We start from the raw sequence: 22721 nt of genomic DNA on the forward strand, positions 1-22721 counted from the left end.
AATGATAGTGTGTGTATACAGAGTAATGATAGTGGGTGTATACAGAGGAATGATAGCGGGTGTATATAGAGGAATGATAGAGGGTGTATACAGAGGAATGATATCAATTGTATACAGAGGAATGATAGTGGGTGTATACAGAGGAATGATAGAACGTGTATACAGAGGAATGATAGTGGGTGTATACAGAGGAATGATAGAAGGTGTATACAGAGGAATGATATCGGGTGTATACAGAGGAATGATATCGGGTGTATACAGAGGAATAATAGCGGGTGTATACAGAGGAATAATAGCGGGGGATATATAGAGGAATGATAATGGGTGTATATAGAGGAATGATAGTGGGTGTATACATAGGAATGATCGTGGGTGTATAGAGAGGAATGATAGCGGGTGTATAGAGAGGAATGATAGCGGGTGTATAGAGAGGAATGATAGCGGGTGTATACAGAGGAATGATAGCGGGTGTATACAGAGGAATGATAGAGGGGGTATATAGAGGAATGATAATGGGTGTATACAGAGAAATGATAGTGGGTGTATATAGAGGAATGATAGCGGGTGTATAGAGAGGAATGATAGCGGGTGTATACAGCGGAATGATAGGGGGTGTATACAGAGGAATGATAGTGGGTGTATACAGAGGAATGATAGCGGGGGTATATAGAGGAATGATAGCGGGTGTATACAGAGGAATGATAGCGGGTGTATACAGAGGAATGATAGCGGGGGTATATAGAGGAATGATAATGGGTGTATACAGAGAAATGATAGTGGGTGTATATAGAGGAATGATAGCGGGTGTATAGAGAGGAATGATAGCGGGTGTATACAGAGGAATGATAGTGGGTGTATATAGAGGAATGATAGTGGGTGTATATAGAGGAATGATAGCGGGTGTATATAGAGGAATGATAGTGGCTGTATACAGAGGAATGATAGTGGGTGTATATAGAGGAATGATAGCGGGTGTATAGAGAGGAATGATAGCGGGTGTATACAGAGCTTGATAGGGGGTGTATACAGAGGAATGATAGCGGGTGTATACAGAGGAATGATAGTGGGTGTATACAGAGGAATGATAGCGGGGGTATATAGAGGAATGATAATGGGTGTATATAGAGGAATGATAGTGGGTGTATACAGAGGAATGATAGTGGGTGTAGACAGAGGAATGATAGCGGGGGTATATAGAGGAATGATAATGGGTGTATATAGAGGAATAATAGTGGGTGTATACATAGGAATGATCGTGGGTGTATATAGAGGAATGATAGCGGGTGTATAGAGAGGAATGATAGCGGGTGTATAGAGAGGAATGATAGCGGGTGTATACAGAGGAATGATAGCGGGTGTATACAGAGGAATGATAGCGGGTGTATACAGAGGAATGATAGCGGGTGTATACAGAGGAATGATAGCGGGGGTATATAGAGGAATGATAATGGGTGTATACAGAGGAATGATAGTGGGTGTATATAGAGGAATGATAGCGGGTGTATACAGAGGAATGATAGGGGGTGTATACAGAGGAATGATAGCGGGTGTATACAGAGGAATGATAGCGGGGGTATATAGAGGAATGATAGTGGGTGTATATAGAGGAATGATAGCGGGTGTATATAGAGGAATGATAGTGGCTGTATACAGAGGAATGATAGTGGGTGTATATAGAGGAATGATAGCGGGTGTATAGAGAGGAATGATAGCGGGTGTATACAGAGGAATGATATGGGGTGTATACAGAGGAATGATAGCGGGTGTATACAGAGGAATGATAGTGGGTGTATACAGAGGAATGATAGCAGGGGTATATAGAGGAATGATAATGGGTGTATATAGAGGAATGATAGTGGGTGTATACAGAGGAATGTTAGTGGGTGTAGATAGAGGAATGATAACGGGTGTATATAGAGGAGTGATAGTGGGTGTTTACATAGGAATGATAGCGGGGGTATATAGAGGAATGATAGTGGGTGTATATAGAGGAATGATAGTGGGTGTATATAGAGGAATGATAGCGGGTGTATAGAGAGGAATGATAGTGGGTGTATACAGAGGAATGGTAGTGGGTGTATACAGAGGAATGATAGCGGGGGTATATAGAGGAATGATAATGGGTGTATATAGGGGATTGATAGTGGGGGTATATAGAGGAATGATAGTGGGTGTATACATAGGAATGATAGTGGGTGTATACAGAGGAATGCTAGAAGGTGTATACAGAGGAATGATAGAGGGTGTATACAGAGGAATGATAGCGGGGGTATATAGAGGAATGATAATGGGTGTATACAGAGGAATGATATTGGGTGTATATAGAGGTATGATAGCGGGTGTATAGAGAGGAATGATAGCGGGTGTATACAGAAGAATGATAGAAGGTATATACAGAGGAATGATAGCAGGTGTATACAGAGGAATGATAGCAGGTGTATACAGAGGAATGATGGTGGGTATATACAGAGGAATGATAGTGGGTGTATACAGAGGAATGATAGCGGGTGTATACAGAGGAATGATATCGGGTGTATACAGAGGAATGATAACGGGTGTAAACAGAGGAATGATAGAAGGTGTATACAGAGGAATGATATCGGGTGTATACAGAGGGATGATAGTGGGTGTATACAGAGGAATGATAGCGGGGGTATATAGAGGAATGATGATGGGTGTATATAGAGGAATGATAGTGGGTGTATACATAGGAATGAGAGTGGGTGTATATAGAGGAATGATACTGGGTGTATACAGAGGAATGATAGTGGGTGTATACAAAGATATGATAGCGGGTGTATACAGAGGAATGATAGTGGGTGTATACAGAGGAATGATAGCGGGGGTGTGTGACAGACCTAGCCAGGACAGAGGCTGTTGGAGAGGACTAAATGCAAGCCTGTTGCCTTTTGATTATGGGCCCTAGCATTTGGGGGAATGGTGCTCTCTGTGAGCTGTATGCCTGGGGACCCAGGGGTTGGTGTTACTTTGGATTCAGCTCCATGTCCCCCCAAAACACACAGACTCTGGGAACCCTTTATATGCCATATTAGAATGATAAGACTGAATTATACTGTTGGGACACATCCTGTGAGGAGATGCTGGTGTCATCCACTCCAACTACCTGTATTTATGTTAATTCAATGAGCTGATGACATTGTCCTCTATACAATGTAGGAGACGAGACGACTCCTATTGGAGCTGCTGCTATTGTGAGAAAATGTCCTGTGATAATTAACTCAGTCTGGGCAAAAGGTCATGTCTCAGTCACCTGGGCTGTATAAAGGATTAGTTAATTAGCTCATGTTAATTAGGTTAATTAGGTTACAGTTGTATTGTTAGAGGAGGTTCCAACGGCATATAAAGTCTTGTAATTTTGATTCTAAATTAAACAGTTCATGTTAGCAACAAGCAAGTGTCGCCTTGTTTTGTGCTCAGAGAGTTCGGAATATCTGATATCTGTATACAGACTGGGAGGAAGTGGTATATGACGGAAGCACTCAAGCGGAGTGTGGGACGTTCCGTGACAGTGTGTATATAGAGGAATGATAGCGGGTGTGTATATAGAGGAATGATAGCGGGTGTATATAGAGGAATGATAGTGGGTGTATCCAGAGGAATGATATCGGGTGTATACAGAGGAATGATAAAGGTGTATACAGAGGAATGATAGTGGGTGTATACAAAGGAATGATAGTGGGTGTATACAGAGGAATGATAGTGGGTGTATACAGAGGAATGATAGTGTGTGTATACAGAGGAATGATAGTGGGTGTATACAGAGGAATGATAGTGTGTGTATACAGAGGAAAGATAGTGGGTGTATATAGAGGAATGATAGTGGGTGTAGATAGAGGAATGATAGCGGGTGTAGATAGAGGAATGATAGCGGGTGTATATAGAGGAATGATAGTGGGTGTATACAAAGATATGATAGCAGATGTATACAGAGGAATGATAGCGGGTTTGTATATAGAGGAATGATAGCGGGTGTATATAGAGGAATGATAGCGGGTGTATACAGAGGAATGATAGTGGGTGTATACAGAGGAATGATAGTGGGTGTATACAGACTTACAGAGGAATGATAGTGTGTATACAGAGTAATGATAGTGGGTGTATACAGAGGAATGATAGCGGGTGTATATAGAGGAATGATCGTGGGTGTATACAGAGGAATGATATCGATTGTATACAGAGGAATGATAGTGGGTGTATACAGAGGAATGATAGTGGGTGTATACAGAGGAATGATAGTGGGTGTATACAGAGGAATGATAGTGGGTGTATACAGAGGAATGATAGTGTGTGTATACAGAGGAATGATAGTGTGTGTATACAGAGGAATGATAGTGGGTGTATACAGAGGAATGATAGTGTGTGTATACAGAGGAAAGATAGTGGGTGTATATAGAGGAATGATAGCGGGTGTAGATAGAGGAATGATAGCGGGTGTATATAGAGGAATGATAAAGGTGTATACAGAGGAATGATAGTGGGTGTATACAAAGGAATGATAGTGGGTGTATACAGAGGAATGATAGTGGGTGTATACAGACTTACAGAGGAATGATAGTGTGTGTATACAGAGTAATGATAGTGGGTGTATACAGAGGAATGATAGCGGGTGTATATAGAGGAATGAACGTGGGTGTATACAGAGGAATGATATCAATTGTATACAGAGGAATGATAGTGGGTGTATACAGAGGAATGATAGTGGGTGTATACAGAGGAATGATAGTGTGTGTATACAGAGGAAAGATAGTGGGTGTATATAGAGGAATGATAGCGGGTGTAGATAGAGGAATGATAGCGGGTGTATATAGAGGAATGATAGTGGGTGTATACAAAGATATGATAGCAGGTGTATACAGAGGAATGATAGCGGGTGTGTATATAGAGGAATGATAGCGGGTGTATATAGAGGAATGATAGCGGGTGTATACAGAGGAATGATAGTGGGTGTATACAGAGGAATGATAGTGGGTGTATACAGAGGAATGATAGTGGGTGTATACAGACTTACAGAGGAATGATAGTGTGTGTATACAGAGTAATGATAGTGGGTGTATACAGAGGAATGATAGCGGGTGTATATAGAGGAATGATAGAGGGTGTATACAGAGGAATGATATCGATTGTATACAGAGGAATGATAGTGGGTGTATACAGAGGAATGATAGAACGTGTATACAGAGGAATGATAGTGGGTGTATACAGAGGAATGATAGAAGGTGTATACAGAGGAATGATATCGGGTGTATACAGAGGAATGATATCGGGTGTATACAGAGGAATAATAGCGGGGGATATATAGAGGAATGATAATGGGTGTATATAGAGGAATGATAGTGGGTGTATACATAGGAATGATCGTGGGTGTATATAGAGGAATGATAGCGGGTGTATAGAGAGGAATGATAGCGGGTGTATAGAGAGGAATGATAGCGGGTGTATACAGAGGAATGATAGCGGGTGTATACAGAGGAATGATAGCGGGGGTATATAGAGGAATGATAATGGGTGTATACAGAGAAATGATAGTGGGTGTATATAGAGGAATGATAGCGGGTATATAGAGAGGAATGATAGCGGGTGTATACAGCGGAATGATAGGGGGTGTATACAGAGGAATGATAGCGGGTGTATACAGAGGAATGATAGCGGGGGTATATAGAGGAATGATAGCGGGTGTATACAGAGGAATGATAGCGGGTGTATACAGAGGAATGATAGCGGGGGTATATAGAGGAATGATAATGGGTGTATACAGAGAAATGATAGTGGGTGTATATAGAGGAATGATAGTGGGTGTATAGAGAGGAATGATAGCGGGTGTATACAGAGGAATGATAGTGGGTGTATATAGAGGAATGATAGTGGGTGTATATAGAGGAATGATAGCGGGTGTATATAGAGGAATGATAGTGGCTGTATACAGAGGAATGATAGTGGGTGTATATAGAGGAATGATAGTGGGTGTATAGAGAGGAATGATAGCGGGTGTATACAGAGCTTGATAGGGGGTGTATACAGAGGAATGATAGCGGGTGTATACAGAGGAATGATAGTGGGTGTATACAGAGGAATGATAGCGGGGGTATATAGAGGAATGATAATGGGTGTATATAGAGGAATGATAGTGGGTGTATACAGAGGAATGATAGTGGGTGTAGATAGAGGAATGATAACGGGTGTATATAGAGGAGTGATAGTGGGTGTTTACATAGGAATGATAGTGGGTGTATATAGAGGAATGATAGCGGGTGTATAGAGAGGAATGATAGTGGGTGTATACAGAGGAATGGTAGTGGGTGATTACAGAGGAATGATAGTGGGTGTAGATAGAGGAATGATAGCGGGTGTATATAGAGGAATGATAGTGGGTGTATACAAAGATATGATAGCAGGTGTTTACAGAGGAATGATAGTGGGTGTATACAGAGGAATGATAGCGGGTGTATACAGAGGAATGATAGCGGGTGTATACAGAGGAATGATGATGGGTGTATAGAGAGGAATGATAGCAGGGGTATACAGAGGAATGATAGTGGGTGTATATAGAGGAATGATAGTGGGTGTATACAGAGGAATGATAGTGGGTGTATATAGAGGAATGATAGTGGGTGTATACAGAGGAATGATAGTGGGTGTATACAGAGGAATGATAGTGGGTGTATATAGAGGAATGATAGTGGGTGTATATAGAGGAATGATAGTGGGTGTATACAGAGGAATGATAGTGGGTGTAGATAGAGGAATGATAGTGGGTGTATATAGAGGAATCATAGTGGGTGTATACAGAGGAATGATAGTGGGTGTAGATAGAGGAATGATGGCGGGTGTATATAGAGGAATGATAGTGGGTGTATACAAAGATATGATAGTGGGGGTATATAGAGGAATGATAGTGGGTGTATACATAGGAATGATAGTGGGTGTATACAGAGGAATGATAGTGGGTGTATAGAGAGGAATGATAGTGGGTGTATACAAAGATATGATAGCGGGTGTATACAGAGGAATGACAGCGGGTGTGTATATAGAGAAATGATAGCGGGTGTATACAGAGGAATGATAGCGGGTGTAGATATAGGAATGATAGTGAGTGTATATAGAGGAATGATAGTGGGTGTATACAAAGATATGATAGCGGGTGTATACAGAGGAATGATAGCGGGTGTATATAGAGGAATGATAGTGGGTGTATACAGAGGAATGATAGCGGGTGTATACAGAGGAATGATAGTGGGTGTGTACAAAGATATGATAGTGGGTGTATACAGAGGAATGATAGTGGGTGTATATAGAGGAATGATAATGGGTGTATATAGAGGAATGATAGTGGGTGTATACAGAGGAATGATAGTGGGTGTATACAGAGGAATGATAGCGGGGGTATATAGAGGAATGATAATGGGTGTATATAGAGGAAGGATAGTGGGTGTATACATAGGAATGATAGTGGGTGTATATAGAGGAATGATAGTGAGTGTATACAGAGGAATGATAGTGGGTGTATATAGAGGAATGATAGTGGGGGTATATAGAGGAATGATAGCGGGTGTATACAGAGGAATGATAGTAGGGGTATATAGAGGAATGATAGTGGGGGTATATAGAGGAATGATAGTGGGGGTATATAGAGGAATGATAGTGGGGGTATACAGAGGAATGATAGTGGGTGTACATAGAGGAATGATAGTGGGTGTATACAGAGGAATGATAGTGGGTGTATATAGAGGAATGATAGCGGGTGTATATAGAGGAATGTTAGTGGGTGTATATAGAGGAATGATAGCGGGTGCATACAAAGGAATGATAGTGGGTGTATACAGAGGAATGATAGCGGGTGTATATAGAGAAATGATAGCGGGTGTATACAGAGGAATGATAGTGGGTGTATACAGAGGAATGATAGTGGGTGTATACAGAGGAATGATAGTGGGTGTATATAGAGGAATGATAGCGGGTGTATATAGAGGAATGATAGTGGGTATATACAGAGGAATGATAGCGGGTGTGTATAGAGGAATGATAGTGGGTGTATACAGAGGAATGATAGCGGGTGTATTATACAGAGGAATAATAGAAGGTGTATACAGAGGAATGATATCGGGTGTATGCAGAGGAATGATAGTGGGTGTATACAGAGGAATGATAGCGGGTGTATACAGAGGAATGATAGTGGGTGTATACAGAGGAATGATAGCGGGTGTATTATACAGAGGAATGATAGAAGGTGTATACAGAGGAATGATATCGATTGCATACAGAGGAATGATATCGGTGTATACAGAGGAATGATATTGGTGTATACAGAGGAATGATAGCGGGTGTATACAGAGGAATAATAGAAGGTGTATACAGAGGAATGATATCGGGTGCATACAGAGGAATGAATGCGGGGGTATATAGAGGAATGATAGTGGGTGTATACATAGGAATGATAGTGGGTGTATACAGAGGAATGATAGCGGGTGTATACAGAGGAATGATAGTGGGTGTATACATAGGAATGATAGTGGGTGTATACAGAGGAATGATAGCAGGGGTATATAGAGGAATGATAATGGGTGTATATAGAAGAATGATAGTGGGTGTATACAGAGGAATGATAGTGGGTGTATATAGAGGAATGATAGCGGGTGTATATAGAGGAATGATAGTGGGTATATACAGAGGAATGATAGCGGGTGTATATAGAGGAATGATAGTGGGTGTATACAGAGGAATGAGAGCGGGTGTATTATACAGAGGAATAATAGAAGGTGTATACAGAGGAATGATATCGGGTGTATGCAGAGGAATGATAGTGGGTGTATACAGAGGAATGATAGCGGGTGTATACAGAGGAATGATAGTGGGTGTATACAGAGGAATGATAGCGGGTGTATTATACAGAGGAATGATAGAAGGTGTATACAGAGGAATGATATCGATTGCATACAGAGGAATGATATCGGTGTATACAGAGGAATGATATTGGTGTATACAGAGGAATGATAGCGGGTGTATACAGAGGAATAATAGAAGGTGTATACAGAGGAATGATATCGGGTGCATACAGAGGAATGAATGCGGGGGGTATATAGAGGAATGATAGTGGGTGTATACATAGGAATGATAGTGGGTGTATACAGAGGAATGATAGCGGGTGTATACAGAGGAATGATAGTGGGTGTATACATAGGAATGATAGTGGGTGTATACAGAGGAATGATAGCAGGGGTATATAGAGGAATGATAATGGGTGTATATAGAAGAATGATAGTGGGTGTATACATAGGAATGATAGTGGGTGTATATAGAGGAATGATAGTGGGTGTAGATAGAGAAATGATAGTGGGTGTAGATAGAGGAATGATAGTGGGTGTAGATAGAGGAATGATAGCGGGTCTATATAGAGGAATGATAGTGGGTGTATACAATGATATGATAGCGGGTGTATACAGAGTGTCACAGACCTAGCCGGGACAGAGGCTGTTGGAGAGGACTGTATGCAAGCCTGTTGCCTTTTGATTATGGGCCCTGGATTTTCAATGGATTCATTCTGTTGGGACACATCCTGTGAGGAGATGCTGGTGTCATCAACCTGTGTTTATGTTAATTGAATGAGCTAATGACATTGTCCTCTATATAATGTAGGAGACGGGACGACTGCATTGTGTTGATATAACTGTGTGAATCTCGGTGCCCACAAGTCTGGGTGAAAGGTCATGTCTCAGTCACCTAGGCTGTATAAATGATTAGATAATTAGCTCATGTTAATTAGGTTACATTTGTATTTTTAGAGTAATCTTCTCCTGTGTATATAAGACTGTATTCTGGTTCTGAATAAAGTGAGTTCATGGTAGCAACAAGCAAGTGTCGCCTTGTCTTGGTGCTCAGAGAGGCTGGAATATCTGATATCTGTATACAGACTGGGAGGAAGTGGTATATGACGGAAGCACTCAAGCGGAGTGTGGGACGTTCCGTGACACAGAGGAATGATAGCGGGTGTGTATATAGAGGAATGATAGCGGGTGTATATAGAGGAATAATAGCGGGTATATACAGAGGAATGATAGTGGGTGTATACAGAGGAATGATAGTGGGTGTGTAACGAGCCCCTTTGCTCGCTCGGTTCCACTCTCCCGACACTCCTCTGCAGCTATTGAATTAGATTGCAGATCGCACCATCTGATTGCTCGGTCATCCAATGCTCCGGGATTAGAACTTCAGCTATGTGCCGTTTGAACCCAGTTGTGATAGCTCAGAACAAACACCAGGCAGGCTGTATGTAAGTTCAAACAGGAAACTATCTTTATTGACAAAATACAGGCTTTTATACACTCAAAGTGGAGGTGAAGACCTCCTGCTCATATTACTCTACCAATACAGCTGTAACCTAATTAACATGAGCTAATTAACTAATCCCTTTAGACAGACTAGATGACTCAGACATGACCGTCTTGTAGTTCAGAAAATCCAGTCAACATTATCACAATCAACATAGACTCTTCTTTACACAATAGCATAGTTAATTAACACAAATAACAATGGGGATTTAATGACTCTTAGATCCCATAGTAGACTTATTTACAATACACATTTTAGCAGACAATAGACAGACAGGTGTTGAAATTTACATCAGCATCTCCTAACAGTATCTGTCCCAGCATTATGAATCAGCCACTATTCCAATATGGCAAATCCAGGGTCCCCAGGCATACAGCTCACAAAGAGCACCGTTCCCCCAAATGCAAGGGCCCCCGATCGATCGGCAAGAGGCTAGCATACAGTCCCCTCCAAAAGTCTCTCTCCCGGCTAGGTCTGTCACATTTCTCCCCTTTTGGCAGGAGACTAACACAAGAGGAGACCCCAGACGGGTTGACTCCGAAGTTAGTCAGTAGTTCCAGTCCTCTAATGCCTGTACCTACACAGTACCCCAAACAAATTGTTCCAAACAAAGCATTACTCACCCAGCCAACCTCTGCCTTTCTCAGAGAACATATCTGCCACTGGGGAGAGGCCTGGACTGGCCCTTCTCCCTGGAGTCCTTTCTGCCGCTGGAGAGAAGGCAGGGTGTCTGGGCTCACTCCGTCATGCTGTTGGGGATCTATGCCGACTGCCCAGCATCCCTGGGGTATACAGGTGGAGACTGAAGTCCCATCCACCTTCATAGGACATCCATGCTCTGTTAGTTGAGGGCAAAGTCCAGCAGTACTCGGCCCTGTTGCCAGCCCTTCTGCTGGAAACCCCACACCATCTGCTCCGGCTAACTGTTGGGGAGGGATGATGAACACCTCCTCTCCCTTCTCCCCCTGTATCCTGATCTGCTGCTGGGACGTGACCACCTCCTTCTCACCCTGAGCCTCCGGAACCGCTGCAGGTGTAGGGCAGAGATCTTGGACCCTCTGTCCGGTTGCCAGCACTTCAGCTGGGGAAGTTCCTTGTGACTTCACAGATACTTCTGTTGGTGCTGGGCAGAGCATAGTGAAGTTTGGCCCTAATAACAGCTCCTCTTCTGCTAGAGGCTCACCAGGTTGTTCTTCCTCAGCAGAAAAGTCTATCAAATCCCCTGTCTCTGCAACTGGTGTCTGGGGATAAAGGTTCACCATCTCCTCTCCGTGGAACCCAGAAGATGCTATCAGTGCTGGGCAGAGGTCAGAAGAGCTCTGCCCTGTTGTCAGCACTTCAGGTTTGGGGATGGCAATCTTCAGATTTTCCACTGCCGATTCTCTGGCATTCTGCTGGACAGGCACATTCCTCCATCCAAGATCATCCAATGCAGAAACAGGTTCATCAAGGTCAGTCAGCACTTGCTGCATCCACCATAAGACCTTCGCCTCCATAGCTGCGGGTGCAGGTTGGCAAAGCACACCGTTACTCTACCACATTGTCAACTCTTCAGCCAGGATTTCAGAGTTGTCAACTGGTATTTCCTGATAGTCCCAGGCAAAGGGAGCACCACCCTGCTGCTGAGCAGAGTCTAACAGCTGTTTGTAGGCGATCTCCAACTCCCATTCCTGAACGGCCAGAAACTCCAAATCTTCCAGTGCCCAGTGCACTTCTGAGACATTCAGTCTCCGCTCTCTGTGCTCCATTATTTCCTCCAAACGCCCCTCCCGATCACTTCCAAAGTCAGAGTCCCTTGACAGCCTCCAGTATAACAATCCCAGGCCATCGTAGTCAAAGCCTTCTGTGGGGCTGTCATCCGCCGTCCATGGGCACACTTGGGCTACATACCACTGGAGGGCTCTGTAGCTCTCGTCCAACCGCATTTCTGCCCGGATCAGCCTGCTTAACTCGGCTGTCCACTCCTGGTTCGGCTGTTCCCCCAAAATCAGCATTCGCATTTCATACTGCGACCAGTACCTCACATGGACGGAGGGGAGAACTTTTCCCTGGTGTCGCTGCTCACGGGCTAGCACTTCCTTAAAGAGCTCACAGCGGACAGATTCAAACCATCCTAGCAGGACCTGCTCTGATACTGGTCCTCTGTGCTATATCTCCTCTCGCAACCTCCTTATGAATTCCTCATCCATGGTGGCTGGTATTTCTCCTCTCCTGCTATCCTGCTACCTTGGATCCAGGTGATGGTTTGGATGTGTTCATGGCAAGGAAGCATGATCCCACCATTCCCTCCACGGCTCTCAAGTAAGTCTTTCAGCGTGGCTCTCCTGCAGGCTGGTTTGGAGTGTCCCAGTAACTGGAGAGCAAATCCCACTGCTGCCACCAATGTAACGAGCCCCTTTGCTCGCTCGGTTCCACTCTCCCGACACTCCTCTGCAGCTATTGAATCAGATTGCAGATCGCACCATCTGATTGTTTGGTCATCCAACGCTCCGGGATTAGAATTACAGCTATGTGCCGTTCTAACCCAGTTGTGATAGCTCAGAACAAACACCAGGCAGGCTGTATGTAAGTTCAAACAGGAAACTATCTTTATTGAGAAAATACAGGCTTTTATACACTCAAAGTGGAGGTGCAGACCTCCTGCTCATATTACTCTAACAATACAGCTGTAACCTAATTAACCTAATTAACATGAGCTAATTAACTAATCCCTTTAGACAGCCTAGATGACTCAGACATCACCGTTAGGCCAGACTGGCCGTCTTGTAGTTCAGAAGATCCAATCAACATTATCACAATCAACATAGACTCTTCTTAACACAATAGCAGAGTTAATTAACATAAATAACAATGGGGATCTAATGACTCTTAGATCCCATAGTAGACTTATTTACAATACACATTTTAGCAGACAATAGACAGACAGGTGTTGGAATTTACATCAGCATCTCCTAACAGTATCTGTCCCAGCATTATGAATCAGCCACTATTCCAATATGGCAAATTCAGGGTCCCCAGACATACAGCTCACAAAGAGCACCGTTCCCCCAAATGCAAGGGCCCCCGATCGATCGGCAAGAGGCTAGCATACAGTCCCCTCCAAAAGTCTCTCTCCCGGCTAGGTCTGTCACAGGGTGTATACAGAGGAATGATATCGGGTGTATACAGAGGAATGATAGTGGGTGTATACAGAGGAATGATAGCGGGTGTATACAGAGGAATGATAGAAGGTGTATACAGAAGAATGATAGTGGGTGTATACAGAGGAATGATAGCAGTTGTATACAGAGGAATGATATCGGGTGTATACAGAGGAATGATAGTGGGTGTATACAGAGGAATGATAGCAGGGGAATATAGAGGAATGATAATGGGTGTATATAGAGGAATGATAGTGGGTGTATACATAGGAATGATAGTGGGTGTATATAGAGGAATGATAGTGTGTGTATACAGAGGAATGATAGTGGGTGTATACAGAGGAATGATAGCGGGTGTATACAGAGGAATGATAGCGGGTGTATACAGAGGAATGATAGTGGGTGTATACAGAGGAATGATAGTGGGTGTATACAGAGGAATGATATTGGTTGTATTCAGAGGAATGATAGTGGGTGTATACAGAGGAATGATATCGGGTGTATACAGTGGAATGATAGTGGGTGTATATAGAGGAATGATAGTGGGTGTATATAGAGGAATGATAGTGGGTGTATACAGAGGAATGATATCGGGTGTATACAGAGGAATGATAGCGGGTGTAAACAGAGGAATGATAGAAGGTGTATACAGAGGAATGATATTGGGTGCATACAGAGGAATGATAGCGGGGGTATATAGAGGAATGATAATGGGTGTATATAGAGGAATGATAGTGGGTGTATACATAGGAATGATAGTGGGTGTATATAGAGGAATGATAGTGGGTGTATACAGAGGAATGATAGTGGGTGTATACAGAGGAATGATAGCGGGGGTATATAGAGGAATGATAATGGGTGTATATAGAGGAATGATAGTGGGTGTATACATAGGAATGATATCGAGTGTATACAGAGGAATGATAGTGGGTGTATACAGAGGAATGATAATGGGTGTATATAGAGGAATGATAGTGGGTGTATACAGAGGAATGATAGTGGGTGTATATAGAGGAATGATAGTGGGTGTATACAGAGGAATGATAGTGGGTGTATACAAAGGAATGATAGTGGGTGTATATAGAGGAATGATTGGGGGTGTATATAGAGGAATGATGGGGGGTATATAGAGGAATGATAGTGGGTGTATATAGAGGAATGATAGTGGGTGTATACAGAGGAATGATAGTGGTAGTATACAGAGGAATGATAGTGGGTGTATACAGAGGAATGATTGTGGGTGTATATAGGGGAATGATAGGGGGGTATATAGAGGAATGATAGTGGGGGTATACAGAGGAATGATAGTGGGGGTATATAGAGGAATGATAGCGGGGGTATATAGAGGAATGATAGCGGGGGTATATAGAGGAATGATAGTGGGGGTATATAGAGGAATGATATTGGGTGTATACAGAGGAATGATAGTGGGGGTATCTAATCCAAAAAGAAGAGGAGCTTTTCTCATACAAGTACATGGTACAGAAGGAGCATATCAGGAATATGAAGTGCTGGGGTAACAAGTAGATGTAAACTCTCCATACACCCAGTGAAGTGAAAAGCCTCAGATGATACACAGATATGAAACAAATCTCCCTATATAAGTTTTATTTGTATATCTGCTGTCTTCTGCTTTCTGCACTCCATAGAAAGTGCAGATTGTGTTAGAAATCTTGTTTCCTCTTCCGGCAGTAGGAGGGGAGTCTGGGCACACACTCTGTGAGAGCTGATTGGAGGAAAAGAACCCCCCCCTCCATATAGGCAGAAGAATGAATAAACATGCAGAGCTGCAGTCCTAATAGACAAGCTCTCTGCTAATCTCCCTCTAAGCTCCTTCCCCGACATAAATTTTCAGCTGCTTTTTCTCTCCTGTGCTGGAGAACTTGTCAGACGGTATCATGCTGATAACAGAGGAACAGAGCAGCAGAAAGACACAACACTTAGAGCTTCACAGAGAGTAAACACTACAAATATATGTGCTTAAGTCAAATTTCATGAATGGAGTTACATCCACTTTAAGCACTGATTTACACAGTAATTCCATCCCAGATTTCATTCAGGAAGGATATTATGCTATTATGCTACTATGCTATTAAAGACTGTTATATTTGTTCTCTCTCTAGTTGGAGTTACTGGAACCACAATAACCAAATCCTGTGCACCCACCTGCACATCAACCAATGGCAGTGCCTTAGGGGTGGCGTCAGGCTACACATCCTGCTGCGCCACCGACCTGTGCAACACCAGCGGAGCCAACAGCATCAAGTCCAGCTATTCCGTCATTGTCCTGGTGGTGGGAACCCTTGTGATGGTCATCGGCAGCTCCCTTCTCTGATATAAGAAGTGGGATAACACATTGTCCAACCGGCATCAATAAACTGGATGTAATGTGAAAGCTTTGAATTGTTTGTCCATTTTCTTGCAATGTGTATAGAAGCCTTTCTCAATCTTTTCAACACAGAGGAACCCTTGAAATATCTTTCCGACTTCAGGGAACCCCCTCGCTAAAAATTCCTATATCTACAACTCATGATACAGTAAAAGTATTCATACCCCTTGAAATTGTCCACATTTTGTCATGTTACAACCAAAAACGTAAATGTATTTTATTGGGATTTTATGTGATAGACCAACACAAAGTGGCACATAATGGTGAAGTGGAAGGAAAATGATAAATGGTTTTCCAAAATTTTTACACATAAAATATGTGAAAAGTGTGGGATACATTTGTATTCAGCCCCCTTTACTCTGATGCCCCTAACTAAAATCTAGATCAGGGATATGCAAATAGCAGTCCTCCAGCTGTTGCAAAACTACAAGTCCCATGAGGCATAGCAAGACTCTGACAGCCACAAGCATGGCACCCAGAGGCAGAGGCATGATGGGACTTGTAGTTTTGCAACAGCTGGAGGTCTGATGATTGCATATCCCTGATCCAGTGGAAAAATTGCCTTCAGAAGTCACCTAATTAGTAAATAGAATCCACCAGTGTGTAATTTATTCCCAGTATAAATACAGCTTTTCTGTGAAGCCCTCAGAGGTTTGTTAGAGAACCTTAGTGAATGTGACAGACCTAGCCGGGACAGAGGCTGTTGGAGAGGACTGAATGCAAGCCTGTTGCCTTTTGATTATGGGCCCGGGATTTTCAATGGAACAATACTCTTTGTGAGGTGAATTAGAAATACAGTCTGAACTGTACTAATCGGACTCAGTCATGTATATATGTATATATTGTATGTTGTTTGTGGACTCCTTGCTGTGGTCATTTGGGATTTGTGTCCCTGAAGAGGGAGGGGGGATTCCTCCAGCAGCCCCCTGCTGGTAAGACTGATTCATACTGTTGGGACACATCCTGTGAGGAGATGCTGGTGTCATCAACTCCAACTACCTGTGTTTATGTTAATTGAATGAGCTGATGACATTGTCCTCTATACAATGTAGGAGACGGGACGACTCCTATTGGAGCTGCTGCTATTGTGAGAAAATGTCCTGTGGTAATTAACTCAGTCTGGGCAAAAGGTCATGTCTCAGTCACCTAGGCTGTATAAAGGATTAGTTAATTAGCTCATGTTAATTAGGTTAATTAGGTTACGTTTGTATTGTTAGAGTAATATGAGCAGGAGGGTGGAACCTCATCTTCTCCTGTATATAAGACTGTATTCTGGTTCTGAATAAATGGAGTTCATGTTAGCAACAAGCAAGTGTCGCCTTGTTTTGTGCTCAGAGAGGTTGGAATATCTGATATCTGTATACAGACTGGGAGGAAGTGGTATATAACGGAAGCACTCAAGCGGAGTGTGGGACGTTCCGTGACAGTGAACAAACAGCATCATGAAGGCCAAGGAACACACCAGACAGGTCAGGGATGAAGTTGTGGAGAAGTTTAAAGCAGGGTCAGGTTATATAAAAATATTCCAAGCTTTGAACATCTCCCGGAGCTCTGTTCAATCCATCGTCTGAAAATGGAAAGAGTATGGCACAACTGCAAACCTACCAAGACATGGCCGTCCACCTAAACTGACCGGCCGGGCAAGGAGAGCATTCAGAGAAGCAGCCAAGAGGTCCATGGTAACTCTGGAGGAGCTGCAGAGATCCACAGCTCAGGTGGGAGAATCTGTCCACAGGACAACTATTAGTCGTGTTCTCCACAAATCTGGTCTTTATGGAAGAGTGTGACAGACTCACCCGGGATAGAGGCTTTTGGAGGGGACTGAATTTGAGCCTCTTGCCTACAAATTATGGGCCCTGGCATTTGGGGTACCCTTGAGGTGTTGTTACTTTGGCTTTGGGTCCTTGTCCCCCAGGACACACAGACTCTGGGGACCCTGTATTTGCCATAGTAGCAATAGTGACTGAGTCATACTGTTGGGACTCATACTGTGAGAAGATGCTAATGTCATCAACTCCACTCACCTGTCTGATGTCAGCTATAATGTGTTTAATGTAAATGAGTTTAGTCTGGCTTACCACAGGTTCTAAGGGTATTCAACTCATTGTTGTTTGTTCTAATCAACCCTGTGTTGATGTTTATGGTAATGTGTGTTAGTTGTAATTAGTTCCTGCTATTGTGTTTATACTACTGTGTGAAGCTCAGGGCCCACAAGTCTGTGTCCTACAGGTCATGTCTCTGAGTCATCTGGTCTGGGTAAATGATTAGTTAATTAGCTCATGTTAATTAAGTTATCTTTTAGTCATTCTGCTGTGTATATATTTGTGTGAGATCTTAAATAAAAAGTCAGTCCATGTTAGCAACAAGCAAGTGTCGCCTTGTTTTGTGCTTAGTGCTTAGGAATATCTGATATCTGTATACAGACTGGGAGGAAGTGGTAGACTGACGGAAGCACATAAGCGGAGTGTGGGACGTTCCGTGACATTGGTGGCAAGCAGCGGGAAAGCTTCCTGCAGTCTGGGAAATCTAAACCTCCACCTGGATCCAAGATCAGCATAGCAGACTTCAGTCACCCCAGTGGAGATATGGACTTGGCATCAGAGTTCCCGGGGCTGCTGCGGATCATCCTTTCAGCATACACCAGGACTGTGTCTGAGGATGAATACCTGGAGCTCAGGCAGCAAATTCGGGTGGAGCTCTGGATTGGAGCCCTCCAGCTCGCTGGTATAAAACAGGGCAAGTGCTTTCCAACCCAAGAGCAACGGGCCAGTGACCAACGGGCATTGCAGATGGCATTCCTGGGAGAGCGGCCCCAGGAGCAATGGGTGACTGAGTTGGACAGGCTGGTCCAGCAGGAGATAGAGCTGGACAATAGTTATTGGGCTCTGCAATGGCACGCAGAGTAGGGGTATTTAGGGGAGACAACAGAATGCTCTCAGGAGGGATATGACTTTGGCAGCCCTGGATTGCTGTGGGAGAGCCTTACAGATCGTTTTGTGTTTGGCGATGAAGGGGAACCTACCCTTGAGGACCTGCGAGATTATAGAGAGGCTATGCTCGGTCTTGCAGGGGTTTCAGAGCTTAAACCTGATCTGGACCATTTGCTAAGGAAGGAACAGCATCTGGAAAGGGCATACAGGAAACTGCTAAAACACGTTCAGCAGCATGCCAGAGAATCGGCAGTGGAAAATCTGGAGATTGCCGTCCCCAAACCTGAAGTGCTGACAACAGGGCAGAGCTCTGCTAACCTCTGCCCAGCACTGATAACATCTTCTGGGTTCCATGGACAGGAGATGGTGAACCTATATCCCCAGACATCAGTTCCAGAGACTGGGGGTTTAATAGACGTTTCTGTAGAGGAGGAACCACCTAGCAAACCCCCAGCAGAAGTGCTGGCAACCGGACAGAGGGTCCAAGACCTCTGCCCCACACCTGTGGCAGTTTTGGAGGCTCAGGGTGAGAAGTTGGCAATCACTTCCCAGCAGCAGATACAGGGGGAGAAGGGAGAGGAGGTGTGTGTTGTCCCTCCCCAACAGTTGGCCAGGGTGGAGGAAGCGGACTTTCCTCCCCAGCAAAGATCCGTGCACCTGGGAGACAGTACCACCGACATGTCATCCCAGCAGCCAGATGAGGGAATGGAAAAAGGAAGCAACCGGCTCACCTCCCCAATGGCAGCTACACAGTTTGGGAGTGGAGGAAGCCAGCCTCCTGCCCCAACGGTTAGCCGGAGCGGAGGATGCGGAGTCCCCAGCAGAAGTGCTGGCAACAGGGCAGAGTGCTACCAACCTCTGCCCAGCACCAGCAACGACTGTGGAGTTCCAGGGAGCCGGGGCAGTCGCCCCCTCTCTCCAGCGACAAGCTGATGTAGTGGAGATGCTACTCCCCGCTGAATCGCTGGCAACAGGGCAGAGCACTGCTGGCCTCTGCCTAGCACCTACAGTTTCTTCTCAGCTTCAGGGAACTGGGACAGCGGGCCCCTCTGCCCAGCAACAGGCCAAGCCATGAAATGGTAAACACCACCCAGATGAAGCGCTGACAGACGGACAGAGAGTCAATTACCTCTGCCTCACACCTACTGAGGTCAACTATTCCTTGCAGCCAAGGAAGGAGATCATGCGGACAGACTTTGTGAGTTCACTCTGCCTGACTAACGCATTTCCAGACCAGGTGGAGGTCTGGGACCTTGTTAGTCAACTTTTGATGGGGGAGAAATGTGACAGACTCACCCGGGATAGAGGCTTTTGGAGGGGACTGAATGTGAGCCTCTTGCCTACAGATTATGGGCCCTGGCATTTGGGGTACCCTTGAGGTGTTGTTACTTTGGCTTCAGGTCCTTGTCCCCGAGGACACACAGACTCTGGGGACCCTGTATTTGCCATAGTAGCAATAGTGACTGAGTCATACTGTTGGGACTCATACTGTGAGAAGATGCTAATGTCATCAACTCCACTCACCTGTCTGATGTCAGCTATAATGTGTTTAATGTAAATGAGTTTAGTCTGGCTTACCACAGGTTCTAAGGGTATTCAACTCATTGTTGTTTGTTCTAATCAACCCTGTGTTGATGTTTATGGTAATGTGTGTTAATTGTAATTAGCTCCTGCTATTGTATTTATACTACTGTGTGAAGCTCGGTGCCCACAAGTCTGTGTCCTACAGGTCATGTCTCTGAGTCATCTGGTCTGGGTAAATGATTAGTTAATTAGCTCATGGTAATTAGGTTAGGTTTTAGTCATTCTGCTGTGTATATATTTGTGGGAGATCTCAAATAAAAAGTCAGTCCATGTTAGCAACAAGCAAGTGTCGCCTTGTTTTGTGCTCAGAGAGGTTGGAATATCTGATATCTGTATACAGACTGGGAGGAAGTGGTATACTGACGGAAGCACTCAAGCGGAGTGTGGGACGTTCCGTTACAAAGAGTGACAAGAAGAAAGACATTGGTGAAAGAAAGCCATAAGTCCTGTTTGCAGTTTGTGAGAAGCCATGTGGGGGACACAGCAAACATGTGGAAGAAGGTGCAATTGAACTTATTGACCTAAAAGCAAAACGCTATGTGTGGCGGAAAACTAACACTGCGCATCATCCTGAACACACCATCCCCACCGTGAAACATGGTGGCAGCAGCATCATGTTGTGGGGATGTTTTCTTTGTTGATGGGAAGATGGATGGAGCCAAATACAGGGCAATCTTAGAAGAAAACCTGTTAGAGTCTGCAAAAGACTTGAGACTGGGGCGGAGGTTCACCTTCCAGCAGGACAACGACCCTAAACATACAGCCAGAGCTACAATGGAATGGTTTAGATCAAAGCATATTCATGTGTTAGAATGGTCCAGTCACAGTCCAGTCCTAAATCCAATTGAGAATCTGTGGCAAGACTTGAAAATTGCTGTTCACAGACGCTCTCCATCCAATCTGACAGAGCTTGAGATATTTTGCAGAGAAGAATGAGCAAAAATGTCCCTCTCTAGGTGTACAAAGCTGGTAGAGACATCCCCAAAAAGACTTGCAGCTGTATTTGCAGAGAAAGGGGGTTCTACAAAGTATTGACTCCGGGGGGTGCCATACAAATGCCCCCCACACTTTTCACATATTTATTTGTAACAAATGTTGAAAACCATTTATGATCTTTCTTCCACTTCACAATTATGTGCCACTTTGTGTTGGTCTATCACATAAAATCCCAATAAAATACATTTACAGTTTTGGTTGTAACATGAAAAAATGTGGAAAATTCCAAGGGATATGAATACTTTTTCAAGGCACTGTATATTAGTGTGATGGTCAGTGGGAAGAATGCTCCTTACACTTGATGTCATTGGGAAGAATTATCCCCTCACAGATAGCTACAAAGATCAATGATGTCTCTGGGAAACTTATCTGAGAGGCAGAAATTGTTCATTACTTAAGGATCCCCTAACAACCTCTACAGGAACCCTGGTGGGGAGACCTTGTTCTACAGTATTAGACAGCAGACACCTCCATACAGGGACTTGTGCAAAAATACCAATGATGCCATTTGTTCTTCTCATGTACTTTTAGGCCTCATGCACACTGGACGTTATAAAAATGGCAGTAGCATTAGCTGTAGAATGCTGTGTTAAAAATGTCGTTTTTGCACCCATCCCCACCAGGAGCACCATTCTGGCCCGCTCAGACTTGACTGAGTACTAGCCTCCAATACCGAGGAGCGCCAGGTTCGGCCCCTACCGAGACAGACCATCTAGATGCTATTATGTCAGAGTTTTTGCATAGCCCTCCCCTTTGGGAGCATCACAGCACCACCTCTGGTAACTGATAAGAACAGATACTACACTTGATCTTAGCCAAAAAGCCGAGAAGCGAATGGGAAAATCCAAGATGTCATACATGAGGTCACAGGAATGAATTCAAACTGCTGCTGTAATCCATTCAATATACAGTCAGGTCCATAAATATTGGGATGTCGACACAATTCTAATCTTTTTGGCTCTATACACCATCACAATAGATTTGAAATGAAACGGACAAGATGTGTTTTCAAATTAGGTGAACGGTGTAGGAATTACAACAGTTTGTATATGTGCCTCCCACTTTTTAAGGGACCAAAAGTAATGGGACAGATTAACAATCATCCATCAAACTTTCACTTTTTAATACTTGGTTGCAAATCCTTTGCAGTCAATTACAGCCTGAAGTCTGGAACGCATAGACATCACCAGACGCTGGGTTTCATCCCTGGTGATGCTCTGCCAGGCCTCTACTGCAACTGTCTTCAGTTCCTGCTTGTTCTTGGGGAATTTTCCCTTCAGTTTTGTCTTCAGCAAGTGAAATGCATGCTCAATCGGATTCAGGTCAGGTGATTGACTT

At 43.9% G+C, this 22721-nt stretch overlaps 1 protein-coding gene and 1 pseudogene across 3 annotated transcripts in view; one reads left to right on the top strand and one right to left on the bottom strand.

Moving 5' to 3' along the window:
• The window catches only part of LOC141145769 (lymphocyte antigen 6E-like), a 135062-nt gene extending 119175 nt beyond the window's left edge, over window positions 1-15887 (top strand). For all 3 annotated transcript variants that reach the window (XR_012244630.1, XM_073632646.1, XM_073632648.1), the window contains exon 3: window positions 15608-15887. Coding sequence is in view for 2 of the 3 variants with exons in the window: in XM_073632646.1 (XP_073488747.1) it covers window positions 15608-15824 (217 nt within the window). In the remaining variant the exon portion in view is untranslated. The remainder of the gene's footprint in view (window positions 1-15607) is intronic.
• Window positions 15888-22104: 6217 nt separating this feature from the next.
• On the bottom strand, window positions 22105-22218 carry LOC141146408 (U2 spliceosomal RNA; annotated as a pseudogene).
• Window positions 22219-22721: the final 503 nt, after the last annotated feature.

This window comes from Aquarana catesbeiana, linkage group LG05 (genome assembly GCF_042186555.1).
Source record: "Aquarana catesbeiana isolate 2022-GZ linkage group LG05, ASM4218655v1, whole genome shotgun sequence".
In the NCBI taxonomy this organism is placed as follows: domain Eukaryota; kingdom Metazoa; phylum Chordata; class Amphibia; order Anura; family Ranidae; genus Aquarana; species Aquarana catesbeiana.